The following is a 19,125-nucleotide window of genomic DNA, read 5'->3' on the forward strand; positions in this document are numbered from 1 at the left end:
TTTTATTTAAATTGATTATTTTATTCTAATCGATTAAATCATTCATCGAATACGATTAACTGTTGCTTCATTGGCCCTGTGTGTTTTTAAAAAAATGAAAGATTTCTCATTTGTCAGGAATCACCTCTTGGCCTGCAGGCAAGCATGGACCATTTTGTGTCTCTCCTCTCCTGTAATGAAAAGCAGAGAAGCGTCCTGTCGTCAGCCAGTAATAACGCTGCATTAGGTCCACATGAAGCCACTGATGCTCTTGCTGTAATACAATAACCCCCTTTGATCTATACTAGCAGCAGTACAGTCCCGGACCCCCGCTTGTTAATGTTCTCATCTTGTGCAATTTAAGTCAGAAAACTTGCCTGCACAGTCAAATCTTCAGTCTTAATATAACTGTTTACAAATGTAACCAAATGGTCCATTTGGTTAAAATCTGTGCACTATTTCGTAATATTTACAGAATTATCTATATAACTCTAATATATTTGGGTTCTGTGTTGGACTGCAAAGCGTGTGAAACATTTGAATTGTGAATCCAGCATAATGTGTTCTCTTGTTCCATAATCATTATTACACAAATAAAAGTGTTACACAAATACATTTTTTAAAGCCACATCGCTCTTTGATGCTTGTTCTGTAATACAAGGCCTTTGATCTGGACTGTAACAGTACAACTCTGAATCCACTGCTCTTTGCTCTCCATCTCCCTCCCCTCTTTTTAATAAAATCTCTGAATAGTTGGCATGGAATGTCTGAGAATATGTGGCATACACGAGTGGTGTGTTGGAAACAAAGGGCAACCAGAACAATAGCAGTAAAGTTGAATAATACAAAAATATGCAACACTGTAAAGTTTAATTGGAGAGCATTTGATTCTTCCAGTGAAATGGTACTGACAATTATGAGAATTATTTATGTTGTTGTAGAGTCTTATTCAGGAATTAATTCAATCTTCTCCCTCTCTTCATAGATTCCGATTTTCCCCAAGACCCTGGAGTGGTGGTTCCATGGAACACGTCTAGTGATGGTAAGGTTGAGAACGCACACACACACACACACACACCTACAGTATGTCCACCCACAGACCATATTTCACAAACTTGGCCGATGTAACATCACTTCAACTTTTTATCATGGTTGCCTGCGATGTTGAGATGCCAAACTTGACACATTTTATCTTTGACCATTTTATGTTTTAAACACAGCGTACAATATTTAACACGGAACCAGTATTGTCATATTTCTGGTTTTTTAAAGATATTTTTTGGGCTTTTTGCCTTTATTGATCGATTACAGCAGCCTGACAGGAAATGGGGAGAGAGAGAAAGGGAGTGACACACAGCAAAGGTCCTCAGGATTGGCAGTCGAACATGCAACAAACTGTCAGGCTGCATCAGCAGCCTAGGTTCCCGGGCCGCTACCCCCGCTACCGTCCGGCCCTCCGGTGTTGTCATTGACATGTTTCTGCTACCCTCTGGACTGTTAGCATTTTTGCAACTCTTGAAACAAATAACCTTTTTATAGTCACACAGTCGTCTGACAACAGAAATGGAAAGATACTGTATGTACTCTACTCGTACTCGAAGCGAAGTACGAGTATGTTTGTGAAAAGATTCTGTTAAAGTAAAGGTTGAGGGACTACATTCAGCACCAAGGACAGTGCCCATTGTCCTAGTGAAGGCCACTGAATGGAGAAGATACAGGAGTAGATCAATGATGACACAACACAAGCACTCTGTGTGGTACAACCATCTAAACACAAACCCTCAACCCACCCAGTCAAATACTCTATCCATATAAGTGTATATCGGTCTTTTCATTTTTTTTATATCAGACTGCCTGTCTGATACACCCCGCAGGAAAGCAGGGACTCAATTTCCCATGATCCTTCGGGAGATGCAGTCATCCGGGTATCTGGCTCTCCCTTCAGACCAATGCTAGAGAATTCAGAAAAGTGGATTATCAAGGATTTTACTTTACCGGGTGAAATAAGACATAATAGACCGTTTGTCAGCCTTCTGATTGGTCCCTGAGACTCCCTGACTGGCCAACCAGAAAAAAACATTCACTTTTTGCTATCGGGGGTGGAGTTTGTGCAGTGGAGAATGTTAAATGTGGCTTTCAAAACTGTCCGCAGTGCGTGACACGGCGATCGCCCGGTACGGCCGCGATCTCGGCCGTGATCTCGCTCATCATAATGAATAAGCTTCAACAAACTAGTTCACATGGACCATATCAATGGTCTAAGAGTCACGATTGGGTACATATATTTTAAATGGGCAGAATTACGAAAAGCCAGCCTATTATGTGAGGTTAGGATTATAGTTCTGTCCTCTTCCTACCCAGGATGCAATGCGCGGTCTATTCTCTTTCTGATCCAGAGGATTAAACTAATTAAAACATTTATTTTCGGGGGGAAAACTACTGTTTTGCTATGTAATTACTGTACCTTTTTCTTCCCTTTTTATTAATATCACGTAGATGTGTTTTTTGTGGTACTTTATATAGCTGTAATGAGGCTATGAAGGGAAAAAAATCCCATCCACTACCACTATAAAAGAATCTGCAAAGAGGATTCTGTCCCACTGGGATTAAACAAATTAAAACATATATTTTCGGGTAAACCCCCTGTTTTGCAATGTAACTACTGTACCTTTGTCTTCCCTTTTTATTAATATCACCTAGATGTTTTTCCTTTGGTACTTTATATAGCTGTAATGAGGCTATGAAGGGGAAAAAAAATCCCATTCACTGCCACTATAAAAACAATCTGCCCAGGGTCAAATGTCCTATCATAGTAACAGGGCAGAATGGGGCGGGATTTGCAAAAGGGCTTATTGATGGATTACAACAGCGTGTACACACACATCGTGGTTACGCCCGTGATTTCCGTGGGTCCTTCAAAATAAGGTAAAAGCAAAAAAAAAATATTTTTGAATTATAAAAACTACCTGGCAGAAAAAGTGTTAATTCTGAGGATTGTACAGGGCAGCCAGGCTAGGTCAGTAGATTATTATAGATTATTATATATTATTTCAGACCACACCATAGCTAACGTCTGTCCCTTATCTGACATGTTGGTGATTGCACCACACATTGTGTTTGGAGCCAGGGAATGGTTTTGATTGGCCGAGTAGACGATATTCAGCAGTGTGGCCCTATCAGCATGCATTAGTAGCAGGAAATGATCGTGTTGAAAGACTATAATTGAGCTGAAATCTGGGATGTTAATTTACTGCTCACGAGAGCACAATCTTTCCTCTGTTCTTTTTGTTTTTAGTTTTTTAGTTTGCTTGTTTAGTCTTTCTTTTTCGCTTTCTATCTCTGAGAAAAGCCAAAATCGAATGAGTTTCACTCTTTTGGCTTTGCTGGCAATTGTATAGTCCAGATTCTTGTGTACTGTGCAGTATGTTTAGTTAGCTGTAGAGCTGCTCAGGTTTCCAGGTCAGTGTCTTGCTGAGAAGCAGCTGGCTTAGCACAGTATAACATGGAATAAGATTCTAACCAAATCTATGCGTAATTCTATGCGCGTGCACGGGGTGGGGGGTTGTCTGCTGGACTGGTCTGTCTGTATTTATTTGTTAGTTTGTGCAAGGTCTGTGTGTGAAGGTGCATTTGTTCAAGGCCTCTTGACTGTAATAAAGCAGAGGGTGATGACAGCGGAACATTTATTCATCTGCCACAGAAAAGGGACAGTACTGTATGCTGCTAGGATTTGAGTTTCCCAGTGATCCTGGTGCCAAACACCACAACACTCCACACGAGACAATTACAAACAGAATGGCTTTGTTGTAAAGTCTTTAATTGGCAGGTCTTCTCTTCTCTTCTCTTCTCTTCTCTTCTCTTCTCTTCTCTTCTCTTCTGTGCTTGCTCCCAGCTCTTCAGCCATTCTGCCATCCTCCTCCCCTTTCCTTTATTGGTGGTTATTATAGCAGTTAATGAAGTGTGCAGGCCCAACACTCAAAAAAACGTTTTCCATCCATCAACGCAACTAATCAGATATGAGATAAACTGGGTGACCTCGAACATGACACAGTATTATATATATATTTTTTTTTGAGAGTGGGTAGTGGGCTTTCATTATTTTTATTTTTGTTTTCAAAATGTGCTATGGAAATAAAGAGGACTGTCAAGGAGTGAAGAGTTTAAGCATATGCGATTCAAATCAATGCAGTCACAGCACTCTGCATATGGACAGCTTCCCACCGTATGTTTTCTAATGGATGTCCCAAATGAAAGGAAGCTAATTTAGTTCTCGGAGAGCCAGGAACACGACATATGAGGAGAGGAGCTGTGTGGAACTCACACGCTGGGAATTCACACCGAAAGACAGCAGAGATGAGATAACCACACACACATACGGCCGTCATGGTAGACGTAACATTCTGTAGAAATGACACCATGGTTCATCACTGTCTGCACTTTGACGTGTGTGTGTGTGTGTGTGTGTGTGTGTGTGTGTGTGTGTGTGTGTGTGTGTGTGTGTGTGTGTGTGTGTGCGTGTGCGTGCGTGTGTGTTAAATATGAGAGATGGTGACCTCTGAAGAGGGTAGTGGAGACAGGGAGTGTTGGGAGCTTGGGAGTGCTTGTCCTATCAGGCACCGTTAAGTGCGTCACGCATCACCATTAACTGGAATGTGTCTATCATTCCAAGAACCAGTACAGACTGGAAATGTGTCATAGGACTTCTAATCACATCAAATATTGCCAAGTGTAAGGCCAACTTATGCCACCGAGAAAAGTGTCGGCAGTGTCTAGTGTTTGTTCATGGTGTCTTAATGCAGTATTTTTCTCGTCTTGATCGTTCAAATATCAAACATGTTTATTGTTATCTTAAGCCTCCAGCCTTGGTTCATAGGCTTGTGATGATCGACACCGTCAACAGCCAGGACGTGTTCAGTGTGTGCTGCTGACAATTTCAGCACCACAGAGAGAGGGATTTGGAAAAGGGAGGGGTTTACCGTGAGGCAGTCAAACGTTAAAAAGAGCTTCTTTTTTCGGGAGGCCTTGGGCAATGTCATAGACTAGAGGTAATGAAAATATTGTTGTTTACAAAAGTATAACACACTCGGTAGTATGAAATGTATGATGCATGGAAACTAAAAGAATGGTCTATAAAGGAATTTTAATTGAGCGGTGTGAATAAATTCCACCAATTTACTACGAATCACCAAAGAGGAAAATGTACCTAATTTTGTGCAAAATGTACATACAATACCATAGCAGTGTTTCTCAAAATTTTTTGGCTGCAGTACCCCCTTATACTGATTTCTGAAGCCGAGTACCCCCTTCCCCTGTCTACAGCATTTTATTTGAACATTTTAGATCAAAAGTCCAGTTTCTATACTGATGTTAAAAATAAAACAGCATAATGGCAAATAAACATTGCTTTCTATTCAGTGACATCTGAGCAGGTTCACACAAAGTCTGTCAATGTTTTATCATTGACCATAACACTAAAATACATATTTCCATTTTCCAGTTTTTTCCCACGTACCCCCTGCGGCACCCCTCCGTACCCCTAGGGGTACACGTACCCCCATTTGAGAAACACTGTCCTATAGAATCCCATAAGAGTCTTGTAATATGTGAAGCTGCATGATGCCCATTGGAAACCCACAACATGAGAGCTTTCTAGTAGTCCAAATATCAAGTGTAAAGGAGGCATTAATTAAACAGTGAAAAAGCTGGCACGCTCAGTGTGGCGAGTGTTAATGTACTGTTTGTTTATGTTTATGTATTCGACAAGGTACTCCTGGTGGGAAAAATTACCAAAAATTGTACCAGAGGCCACTTACTGGTGTTTATGTGGTCTCCTTAGTCAATTGGCCTTGGTCAGGGCAGAGTGCAGACTGGACTCTGCCCTGACTTGGCTGAAAGGTGTTTCCTTCTTCACTAAGTTTCTCCCTGCATTCAACCCACAGAGGAGTCATTATTTTGAAGTCCAAATATTCTCAAGTGTAAAGCAGGCATTATTGAGCGTGCCTGCCTTGTGACATTTCTTACCACATGGATGCATGGTCAGCTGCTACGGGACTGAAGAGCACATAGGATGACAGTACTTTCTATTGCATGAACTCTGACTTCAAATAATCAGTGGTGGAAAAGGTACTCACATCTATCAATACTGCAATATAGGAATACTCCGTTACAAGTAAAAGTCTGCAATACAACATTTACTTGAGTAAAATGTAGTCAAGGTACCAAAAGTAAAAGTACAAAATGTTTGAAAATAGCAGATCCACAATATTGCGACGCGTTGTGAGCTTGTAGATCGGCTATTTTCAAAATAGGGCTAAAGTTTATGTACGTTTTATAATATTATAATGTAAGTCGGGAAAGTAACTAGCAACTAAAGTTTTCAGATAAATGTAGTGGCGTAAAAGTGCTATATTTGGATCCGAGATGTAGTGTAGTGGAAGTAAAAGTATTGGAAATTGGAAATACTCAAGTAAAGTACAGTACCAACACCTCAAAAGTGTACTTAAGTACAGTACTTAAGTACATGTACTTGGTTACTTTACACCACTGCAAATAATACTCCACGGCTGTGTGGCACTGGTATAAATGAAACGACAAATAAATAAAAAGCTAAAGGTTCTGCCAAACTATCCAAATCTGAATGTAGATCTGGAACATTGTGCTCTGCCCTGACTAACCTTGTGTGCGGCATACTGTATATCTGATTTGTGCAACAGTATTTGCCTTTCTGCACATTTGTGTCCGTGTAAAAGCATATGGGCAAAGGTTTTGACCCTTGGCAATCCCGTCTGAAGATGTGCGGCTCCCGGCCGATCGCCCTAAATATAGTAATGAATGACATGCCCTGTATACAGTGGTATAGAATATCTCCAGATCTGTAGTTAATTCAATAATATCCTCTCCCTTTTTCTCAGTAGGTTCGTATATTGTTGTATGGAGAGCCGGTGTTTGCATAGGGGGGAGAGACAGGGCTGTAGGGGAGGATGGGTCAGGAAACCACAGCACCCCTTCTTCCTGCATGCACACACACACGCACGTGCGCTGTGTGTGGCCCCCTATACACTTTATATCAACGGTCTCTGACTGAAATCAAAATCCACCTACCCTACATTAAACCATGATCCCCCTCCCCTAATTTGGTTCTTGTCGTTCTAGACGAATATTTTCCAAACATTTTCAAGATGGTATAAATGTTTTCAAAAATGGCAATAATAATGAAAATGGCTGATGTACAAGCTCACAATGTGTTGCATAGTGAGCTTGTACATGAGCTATTGTCGCTATTTGTTGTACAACAAAGTGTACAGGTTATAAGTATAAGTGATGCCCACAAATAGCGAAAACGGGTAAAGTAGAAAGTGAGGTGTGTGTGTGTGTGTGTGTGTGTGTGTGTGTGTGTGTGTGTGTGTGTGTGTGTGTGTGTGTGTGTGTGTGTGTGTGTGTGTGTGTGTGTGTGTGTGTGTGTGTGTGTGTGTGTGTGTGTGTGTGTGTGTGTGTGTGTGTGTGTGTGTGTGTGAGGGGGGGGGGGGCGTGTCATATTGTCACATACTCTTTAGTAGCACATTGCTGTGCTGAGTCTGGGGTGTGAAGGAGAGTTGTATGTGTATGTGCATGCACAATGTGTATGTGTGTCCCAGTGACCACGGCCACATGTCTGCACAAATGTCCCCCCTCTCCTCTCTCTCTCTCTCTCTCTCTCTCTTTCTCACACACACTTGACACATATCTCATATACACCTTGCACACACCTCATGACAACGTGTTAGGTCTATGAGTCAGACAAGCCTGGCAGACAACCACAACACCAGCGCACTGAGGTGACACGGAGTATCAGGTGACAACACCAAGTCCAACTCTTTTTATTTTTTCATGTGGCTGTTCTATGGCATAACGCACTTTCAACAGACTAAAGCCTAAAATGTACAACCATGTCTCTCCATATCAAAAAGAACATTGAAAATCGGTTATCTTCAGCGGGCTACACGGTTATATATATATATATCAAGGAATACATTGGGCTTCAGTAGGCTACAAAAAATTTAGAAAATATGAAAAATACTGTATATAAATGGGAGCCGTGACAAAATGCATATGCAAAGTGCATGCACACATGCATTAACAGACACACATGTCCATAACCACAACCGCTTACACACCCACGCTGTACCCATCACTGTAGAGAGGAATGCAGTATAATGTGTGTGTGTGTGTGTGTGTGTGTGTGTGTGTGTGTGTGTGTGTGTGTGTGTGTGTGTGTGTGTGTGTGTGTGTGTGTGTGTGTGTGTGTGTGTGTGTGTGTGTGTGTGTGTGTGTGTGTGTGTGTGTGTGTGTGTGTGTGTGTGTGTGTTTCCTCGACTAGCAGCTGTAGTGCCAGGGGCCTCCTCCTGTCTCTGCGGAGGCCACACTCAGACCACCAAACAGCAACACAATGTATGTTCATGAATTTGGCCCTCCAAGTCACATTCCATACATTGCTGTATGTACACATAAAAAAAACACTCCCTGTGGCCTCTCAGTCGTCTTCTGCATTTATTTTAGTCTCTATCTCTTCCTCTACATCTCCCTGTCATGCCTTTCTAAAATAGCCATACAGTATTAAGAATTAATATGGCTCATTCAGTTCTGTTCAAAGTATTATTGTGCAGTTACTCATTAATGACTCTTCAGTTAAATTGACCCTGACGATTTTACCGTGCAGTATACTGGACAGTACGTGCACACAACGTTAACTTTTTACCTTTCCACCTCCTTTGCCTCGTTGTTGTTTTTTCCAGATGCAAACACATACAAGTCCTTCTGACCAGCCCTTAAGACCCCCCCCCCCCCCCCCCCCCCCCACCAGCATGCATCTCTGCCCGCTGTTTGTTTTGGCCAGTCTCGGTGACCGGGGGTATTTTCTTGCCTACCAGAGCTGTGTGCTTAGAGGGAACTTTCCAGAGGTTTTCCCCTCGCACATTAAGCTCTTAGGTGGCCCACCAGAGTGTCGTTTCTGACAACCTCCAGGAAAATCTGATCCTGGGCATAATCGCGCAGGTTGTTTGCGCGTCTCATTGTCATTCTCCAGGGCCCTCTTCTTCTTCCTCTGGACTCTGCTGATGATGTCTCTAGGGCTCGGACAGCCTTTTGTCTGCTGCAGTGGTTCTCAAACTTTTCCGTGTCAGTGTCCCCCCCCCCCCATCTGAAATGATTTTGTGCCAGGGACTCTCATACAATACAAGATTCGTTGTTAAATATTCAAAATGTTGCATCGCCACACATTGTGAGCTTGGCCATTATACAGTAGATTATAGATTTCAGCTTGGCCGTTGATTTTTATAGGGTTTTATATAAATATTGTATTATATTGGTTGAAGTGATTTTAGATATATTAACTCAGTTAGCGCCGGGCGACTTTACGAGCGACTAGTTCACTATGGCGTTTGGTGCCGAGCGACTCGGAGCGACTTTTATATAAAAGCATTGTTTAAGCTTTTAATATGTGTTTATAGACGGAGCGAAATGGTTAGCTTACCTCAGCTAATGTCCACACGTAAACCGTGAAAAAAAAGGATACGATTATGACGTCACCTTTAAACCAGGGCTTCCTGTTGACAACAGGCCTCTGCTAGCGTTAGCCTCAATGCAACCATCCGACCCTCACGTAGCTTCACTAGGTCGGATTTTGATTCTGAAACTTTCTGTGTTAGAGTTAGAAAGTTTTATTTCGGTCCCATTTGGCAGCCAGTATAGTACAATACATTCAATATCAGTATACACTGTATGGTCCGAAAAGGTATAGGCAGAAGCTTACGCTTATAATGCCTACCCCATATAAATAAAATACAATCAAATATACATTTGATTTGACAAGACTGAAAAACAAAACAGTCAATAGACTTGCTAATCCAAAAATAAGAGAAAAAACAAAAACAAAAACAGAATACAATTGAGTGTCGGTCTGGTTTAGGGCTTTGTCAAGTGACAATATGGAAGTATTGCCACAAGGCTACACCAAACCAAACCACTTGGTAGATATTTCTAGATAAGGATCTTAATGGTATATAATAAACACATATACATACACATGTAATATAAACAGTAAGACTCACACCCACTATAGTACCGATGTTATATTTTATACATTTATTACTTATTTATAATAAATGCATTAATATATTTATAAATGTGTGTATATTTATTTATAATGCTAATATAATTTTAATATATTATAATGTTCTATATTTATTTATTATCTTTGTTTTGAACATTTTTTTGAATTTAGTGATTGATGTGCACATTTTCAGTTCTTTATCCAAGCTATTCCATATGCTTACCCCTCTTACAGATAGACACCTGTCTTTTATGTTGGTTCTTGGGGTTGATCCCTCAAATACATGTGTCCCCCTGAGTTGGTACTGGGTCTCACGAGCCTTGAACAGCCTCTGCATGCTGGGTGGAAGTTTCTTGTGGTGGGCTTTGTACATTATTATGGCAATGTTTAGATCAACTAAGTCTTCAAATTTTAGAATTTGTTTATTTATAAATAGTGGATTGGTTGGCGCCAAGTAGTCAGATTTGTTTACAATTCTTATGGCTTTTTTTTGCAACATGATGATAGGATTGGTGATGGTTTTATAAGTGTTCCCCCATACTTCCACACAGTAAGTTAAGTATGGAAGCATGAGGGAACAGTAAAGTAAGTCTAGTGAGATATTATTTACAATGGGTTTTAATTTATATAATATCGCTATTGTTTTAGATAATTTTGACTTTATATTAGCTATATGCGGTTTCCAACAGAGTTTATTGTCTATGGTGATTCCTAAAAATTTATGTTCACTTACTTGTTCTATTTCCACATTTTGTATTGTTAGTTTCACAGGTATATCTATTTTTCTATTACAAAAGAGCATGTATTTTGTTTTACTGAGATTTAATGATAATTTATTGACATCAAACCACTTTTTAAGTAATTGAAGTTCATTTTCCACCTCATACAGAAGCTGCTCAAGATCTCCTCCCGATCTATACAAGCTAGTATCGTCTGCAAATAATACATATTTCAGTTGAGTCAGTATATTACCTATATCATTTATATACATAATAAACAACTTTGGACCCAGCACGGAACCCTGAGGGACCCCATGCGTGATATATAGTGGGTCTGAGTCAACACCATTCATATGCACATACTGCCTTCTGTCTTGCAAGTAACTTTCTAGCCACTTGTTGGCAACTCCTCTAATGCCGTATCTCTCCATCTTTTTAATAAGTATTTTATGATCAATAGTATCAAATGCTTTTTTAAGATCAATAAAGACCCCCACAGTATACTCCTTGTCATCAATACCAGTTGAGATTGCCTCTACCAGTTCTGTCACTGCCATCAAGGTGGACCTGTTTGACCTAAAGCCATACTGATGATCACTTATTAGTTGGTGCTTATCAATGAAATTATCAAGCCTTGCAACAAAAAGTTTTTCTAATATTTTTGAGAATTGAGAGAGCAGGGAGATGGGTCTATAATTTGTAAATTGATGCTTGTCTCCAGTTTTATAGATGGGTATAACTTTAGCGGTCTTCATTTTATTGGGAAATATGCCAGTACTAAATGATTGATTACAAATATGTGTGAAAGGTACAACTATGGTTTGTATTATATTCTTAATTAGTATCATATCAATATTTGTACTATCAGTAGATTTTTTGCTGTTTAGATTCTTGACTATATTTATAATTTCATTTTCATCTACACTTCTAATAAAAATTGAATATGGATTTTGTTTTGGTGTTTTTTCCTTCAAACCATTCATATCTCCCGGCTCTTCAATATCGTTTGCAAGGCTTGGTCCTACATTGACAAAGAAATTGTTAAATTCATCTGCAATGTCTTTAGTTTTATTTATATTTATAGTATTTTTAATAAAATAGCTTGGATACTCACCTTTTCCCTTACCTTTTTTAATTATGTTATTTAAAGTTTTCCATGTAGCTTGGATGTTACCTCTATGCTGCTCTAGTAATTTTTGGTAATAGTTCTTTTTATTTACTCTTATTATATTAACTAATTTATTTTTATATGTCTTGTATCTATTCTCAGCTTCCTTTGTTCTGTGTTTTATGAATAATTTATACAGCATATTTTTCTTTTTACAGGCATTTTCTATTCCTTTGGTTATCCAAGGTTTCTCATTTGTATGGATATTCGTACTTTGGGTTTGTTTTAATGGACAATGTTTATTATAGAGTTCCGTTATTGTTGACAAAAAAGAGTCATATGACCTATTTGGGTCATCTGTATTGTAGACCTCATTCCAGGTCTGTCTATCTAGGTCCTCCTTGAGAGCAGCGACAGCTTCTGGTGTTCTGTGTCGAGTTATGATGTATGTGTTGTTTTTAGTTTTAGCTTCTAGTTTAAATAAATTGTGAAAAATGGCAAATACTGGAAGGTGGTCACTGGTGTCATTTATTAATAGTCCCGCTATTATTTGGTTGTCAAAAGTGTTTGTAAAGATATTATCGATCAATGTAGCTGTATTTATAGTTAATCTAGTTGGTTTATTTATAACAGGGAATAGACCGTTTTCATACATGGTATCAATAAAAGCTGTTATTTTACTGTTTCCATGGGGGTTGAGGAGATCGGCATTATAGTCACCGCACACACAGTGCATCTTGTTATTATTTATTTTACTAAAAATATTGTCTAGGTTATAATTAAATGTGTCTAGGCAGGATCCAGGTGTTCTATAAATACAACTTACAAACATATTTTTAGATTTTTCAAGGACTATTTCTACTGTGACACATTCAAAGATACCATCTAGATTAGTTGTCATGCTCTGCACCATGCTGCATCTAATACCAGTGTCCACATAAAGGGCAACTCCTCCCCGCGTTGTGCTGGTCCTGTGTGATGTGAACAATTCATACCCCACTAACTCCACATTTTGATCATTTCCCTCATTTAGCCAAGTTTCTGAGACTGCGATGACGCTGAATTTCTTGTACTTAGCGAGTACTTTCTTTATTTTACCAATATTTTTGTTTAGACTCCTACTATTGAAATGTATAATTGAGAATGTACCTTCCATTTTAACATGCTTGTATTGTTCCTCTGTGTAATACTCACAAGTGTTGTTTAGGTTATTGTAAAAATTGTTTTCCGGGTCAATATTATGGCCAATTTCATAGAATTTATGTTCAGGAATTTCAAAATTTTTAAATTTGTATTTTTCATATTGTTCATTATTTACTGTATCGTCTCTGCCATCATCAAAAAATTCTACGTCATCAGTATCTCTGAATGGGAATGTGAGATTATCCTCAAGATCTGTCATGAGTTCATGAAAAGGTCTTTACACTCCATAAGGGTCACTTTACATAAATAGCCCAGATATATCTGCACATAAACAGATGAGCGGTCCATAATACTGCCTAATATTACTTTGAAGATGTAGGTACACTTGTTCACATGCACACTCTCACAGCAACACACAATCCAATGCCAACATGCACACCTTCCGGTCATACATATATGCTCTAGCCCAAGCACACATGCATACACCTCAGGCATACTAACGCACTCACACACACATACACACGCATACACACACACGCACCAAAGAAGCATCATGTCCACTAGAATGGAAAAAAAGCACAGCTCAGCTGCTGTCCAAGTATCAACAAGTCCAAAACAAAAAAAACCCGAAAGGCAAAAACTGTTACTAGATCCAATAGTACCGAGCACTATCTTTCCACATAGCATGAAGTCCAAAAAATATAGAAAAACAAGATTATAGCCCATGCAGGAGTCATGAAGAAAAAATAAGAACAGATTGAGCCATGCAATATCCATCAGAGGACAAAACTGAAGTAGAGAATCCAAAGAGCATCCATGCAGGAGTAGCAAAAGAAAAACAGGTAAAAAAAGGCCTTGGACATGTACATGCAGGAACAAAGTTGGATATAAAAAATTGAAATATCCCTTTCGACTCCAAGTAAATCCATGCAGTTCCCATGCAAAATTAGATATTAATGAAAAAAATGTAGTAATATACTGCATTAGAAAAAGAGGCAGTCTGTCGTCAGGCAGAGTTAAGGCTTGAAAAATATCATGCACAAAAAATCCAACGAGAAAAAACAGAGAATAAAAAGTAAAGAAATATAAGTGTTCCATTTCAGAGGACAGAGACACAATCACGGTGTCAGTGTGTTCATATGGCCAAAGCATTTATCTGAACGGCTCTAGGTCGCTCAGCTCTCTTACCGTCAGTACCTTTTCTTCCTCTGGCGTGGCTCCGTTTTGACGTACCATAATTCTGCAATTCCTCGTCCAAGTTGACTTTAGTTTACCTTGCTTCCTCAGGTTGCGAGCCTCTCTGGCGATCTCAGCATTCTTCCTGGTCAGGTGTTCGTTCATGTAAACCTCGGATCCCTTTAATTTCTTCCACTGCGACAGTAGCTCCGTCTTGTGTCTTCTGTTCCCAAATCGAACAATGATTGCATGTTTGTCGTTCCGGTCCTTCCTTGGGAGGGTATGGCAGGCTGCGATGTTGTTTGCAACAAGGGTGATCTTTTTACCCTTGAAGAACTCAATCACCTGTGATTCAAGTGATTGTTGGTCTTCTGGTGCTGCGTCCTCACCGTCGCTTCTCCCTTCGGCGGCAGCTCTAGCATAGGATCGCGGTTTGACGTTCATTCCGGTGATAATCACGTCCTCCATCCTCGTATATTGTTCGATATCATCTATTCTTTGCTCCAACTCTCCAATCTTCTTGTCCTTTTCCTGGACGGCAGTCTTCAGAAGCGTGACTTCCTTTATTAGCTCCATCAGTATCGCTTGCTGCTTTACCACTGTAGACAATTCCCCCGACATAAAATTGAGAGATTTCTTGATCTCATCAATGTCGTCGGTGTTCCTCTTCAGAGCCATGTTTGCCTGTTTTCTCCTCTTTTTGCTTTTTTTTTTACAAAAGTTTGCTCTCCAGTCTCAACGTGTACTCACGACGTGGCATCTATATACGTCCCGATGCCCATACCAATGGTGGTTTGAGACGATCAAGCACGAATTGAACAGTATTGAGCTGAAATGGTGACCGGCGGCCCGTCCATGTTAAGTCAATGAGGACCAAGTCAGCGTCTCATCCTGTTATGTGGATTTAAACAGGCTTAACATGGGACCATGTCAGTGTATGGTGTATGGTGGTCTCTAGTGGTCATCTGGTGGTATGGTATGCTGAACGTGCATTCGTTAAGGTGGTCTGGTTAAGGTGGTCTGGGGGGATACAAAATAGCTATTTCCTGGCGTTATAAGTGCACATTCATATTCATATTTTGGAAATCTGGCCCTGTATGGGTTAACACATTATAGCTTGGGAGTCAGGACCTCCTGAAACTCCCTTAAAGACCCCAGGGAGTCCCTGGACCTGAACTGGCCCCAATGCTGGAAAAGCAAATCGTCGCTGTTGGGCAGAAACCTCCTATATCCATATTCCCAACTTTTTTTTTCTTTCTTTTTTTTTAATTTACTCCCTACCAGCGTGAAGCAAAAGTCTCAAAAGTAACAGATCCACACGCTCGAAATGACGCACAAAGCGACATGTTTTGCGCCTTTGGATCTTTTACTTTTGCCATTTTTGAATAAAAGTCCTGAAAAGTAACTGTTTTGGACATAAGAGGTTTCCACCCGACAGAGACGAATTGTGAAGAAGAAAAAAAAGAGTTCTCTGGCGATATACTGCCATGGTGAAAAGTCTAATAATTTGTTACCACAGCAGCAACCACAACATATTTTGTAGGCTAAAGAATTCCTACGCTGCAGTTTCATTTTGGCGTGTGTGTGTGTGTGTGTGTGTGTGTCTTACACAACAGGACACAGGCAGATGCAAGCAAACGCACACAAACACACACACACAAGCACACACGCACAGTCGCACACACTACATGGCTATACACGCAATACACTTAACACCAGTAAGACTCCCTAATCGGGAGATAAGCAACCGTAGGTCACTTATCTCCACAAATAGGGCAAAAATGTGTTTTGCCAAAATCTTCCTGATCCATGTTGCTGACATGAGTGTAGACATACTGTGTAGTGATTTTCGTGATTTGAGGGCAAAATCTGTAGGAGCAGTGTCCAAAAATGTGTTTTTAAAAATCGGCCTGGAGGTGGCGCTATATGGGAGAGATTCATGTTGATGGGATGAGTGTAGACATACTGTGTACCGATTTGCGTGATTTTAGGGCAAAAATTGTAGGAGCAGTGTCCAAAAATGTGTTTTGCAAGAATCGGCCTCATGGTGGCGCTAGAAGAGGGCCATGTGAGAAATGAGGGGTGGGGTCTCCACGCCGGCAAGGCGGACGAATAGGTACCGGCCCCGGCTGTCCCGGTCGCTCCTAGCCGGAGTTACGGCATTTTATGTGAGCTGCAGTGTAGGGGGTCCTCCACTGGGGCGCCACCACTTTTGCATCCATTCTGGAGCACCAGGAGTGGGTGGTCCCCGGGAATTCCCCGTGAGCAGCCCCGTTGGGGTGGTCATTTGGTCAGTTTAGCACATTTGGTCATTTTTTACATCTGGGGGTCCCCCAGGGACCCGGTTGCGGAGATATGAGCAGGGCAAGAGTGTGACGTGTGAGGTGTGACAGACAGACGGAGGGAGTTACACTTTGTGGTGGTTTCTACAGTAAGTAGCGACCTACGGTCGCAACAACAGATCAACTGTATTATCCAGAGCAGCTTATAAGAAGCTGAGGTCATGGTCAGTATCTCACCTCAGGAACCTATAGATATGAAAACCTTTACAAGGCCGTCCATCATCGCATTTGAAGCAGCAAATTCCTCTTATTTTAACACACAACAGATCTGAAATGAAATTAACTGGAAAGAAAGAAAGAAAAACTTTTTTTTAATTCCCAGTTTTTACAGTCTGTCTCCTTTGATGCAATACCTAGCGTATTTATTATTATTTATGGGTTCCTTATGCTGTTCTGTGTTCGGTGCATTGTGCAATGTTGCATCTTTATTCAATTCCACATCTGTCCCCTTTTCTTCCTCCCCTTCTCTTCATCTGTTCACTTGGTTTCCCCTTCTTTTCCTCTCCCCCTCCCTCGCTCGCTCCCTCGTTCCCTCACGGCCTTCTATTCTTCCCCTTCATCATCATCTCTCTCTCTCTCTCTCTCTCCCATCTCTTCCTCTCCCAGGACCGTTGTTCATCCGCCTGGACGCTCCCATGAATAACATCACCACCTCCCTGGGCCACACCGCCGAGCTCTTCTGCCGCGTGTCTGGGAACCCGCCACCCGTGGTGCGCTGGCTGAAGAACGACGCTCCCGTGGTGCAGGAGCCTCGGCGGATCTCCTACCGGCCCACGCCGTACGGCTCCCGCCTCCGCATTCGCAACCTGGACACCACCGACACGGGCTACTTCCAGTGTGTGGCCCTCAACAACCAGGGCACCGTGTCCACCACAGGAGTACTGTTTGTCAAATTCGGTAAGTTAACCGCTGTGTGTTTGTGTGAGGTAATTTAGGATTTTGAGGGAAAAAAAATTGGTTCATTTCTAATATGTGCAACATTACATGCAATGCCCAGTTTGGATTTAGGTTATGTACTGCTTTAAAAAAAGCATCTTCATTGAGCTTTTTGCTGCAATTCAAGTACAATCTACATTTATACAGTTTTTGTCTGTTATTTAAGAGCATGCAAAGTTGGCAACCAAACAATAATAATAATAATACATTTTATTTACAAGGCGCCTTTCAAGGCACTCAAGGTCGCCGTACAATAATATAAAAACAGCAGTTAATACAAAGGACAAAACAAAATCACAACTAGAACAATTTGCAGCAGAGCACAAAAATATAAAAACAGCAGTTAGTATAGAGAACAAATCACAATAAAAACAGAACAATTAGCAGCAGAGCAAAAAGTGAGTTTTGAGGTGGGTTTTAAACGTGGGGAGTGATTCACAGTTTCTGATGTCGGGGGATAGGGAGTTCCAGAGGTGAGGGGCAGAGCGGATGTGAGGACAAATGATGTGACGTGAGGCAAGCAGTGGCAGTTTTGACACTCTTGTGTCCTAATACAGTTCTAGTACTAGATGTTTAGTTTGGTTTATTTAGGATCCCCATTAGCTGTTACACTTGGCAGCAGCTAGTCTTCCTGGGATCCACACAGAACAATATAAAAAACATACACAAAGCTAAAACAAGTTTACAAATATTAAGGACATTGAGATGAAAACACAATACAGCATACATATTACAATACCATACAATAGTGAGTTAATAGTGGTAGCAGTAGTCAGTTCAACGCTCTCCATGTTTTCACCTAGCTGGCAGCTTAGACAGGAAGGTCTGGAACAGTATTGTTCCTCCTGTAATATATACACATTTTTGGAGCGGTGAAAGCGCTCCCAATAGACAGGTATGTCCGTGGGTATGTCCCTGGGTGGGTGGCTGGGTGGCTGGGTGGGTGGCTGGGTGGCTGGCCGTGTCCGTAGCCTGGCAATACCTTGAGTGGCCACACACAACACACTAGTTAAAGGAGGGGCGCTGTTTTGTGCAGGCCAGGCACACTCACCACTCACTCACAGGCACAGTTTACAGTTTAGGCATTTAGCAACACACACAGGGTATAGCTGCTCAGATTCACCGCTCCACTTCGAACCGAGGTTTGATTTTTTAAATAATTGTCTTCTTTTCCAGAACAACACCTCCCAACATCTCTGCCAGGACGGCCGTCAACGTAAGTCTGTTTTTCCTCAGTCAACCTTTCACTTTATATAGCTGCTCAGGGTCACAACACATCACTGGATCTAGCCTGGTGTGTGAAGAGAGGTTAGGAGCATGGGGCAAGAGTTAAAACAAGGCAATAATCCCTAAATTGAATCAAGAGAGATGTTGGTCTAAGAGAAAGTGATTGCTTGTTAGTGCTAACCATTTGTCAGCGTGTTTCCACTGCACCCAGCCAAGTCATGCTGGATACCTAATACCATCATTTTGAGAAATACAAATGTCATAACTTTAAAAATGACATATGGAGCAAGGTTCTGTTTGGTATATGGATCAAGGCGTTTTGGCCAATGCCAGCATTTCCACCATGATGGCTTAAACAGTTTGGGGGGATTGTATGTCTCTTGCTTGTGCACCATGCCACGCCATGTT

The 19,125-nt window shown here is 41.0% G+C and overlaps 1 protein-coding gene across 1 annotated transcript in view; it reads left to right on the top strand.

Annotated features, from left to right (window-relative positions):
• Positions 1-1,008: 1,008 nt before the first annotated feature.
• ror1 (receptor tyrosine kinase-like orphan receptor 1) overlaps positions 1,009-19,125 on the top strand; it is a gene marked incomplete at its 3' end in the record, with an annotated part of 53,756 nt that continues 35,639 nt past the window's right edge. The window contains exons 1-3 of the mRNA XM_080727899.1: positions 1,009-1,021; positions 17,161-17,451; positions 18,667-18,706. Of these exons, the coding sequence (XP_080584025.1) occupies positions 17,190-17,451; positions 18,667-18,706 (302 nt within the window). The 5' untranslated portion in view covers positions 1,009-1,021; positions 17,161-17,189. The remainder of the gene's footprint in view (positions 1,022-17,160; positions 17,452-18,666; positions 18,707-19,125) is intronic.

The sequence above is a fragment of the Nannobrachium achirus genome, assembly GCF_963921795.1.
Source record: "Nannobrachium achirus genome assembly, chromosome: 1".
Classification (NCBI taxonomy): domain Eukaryota; kingdom Metazoa; phylum Chordata; class Actinopteri; order Myctophiformes; family Myctophidae; genus Nannobrachium; species Nannobrachium achirus.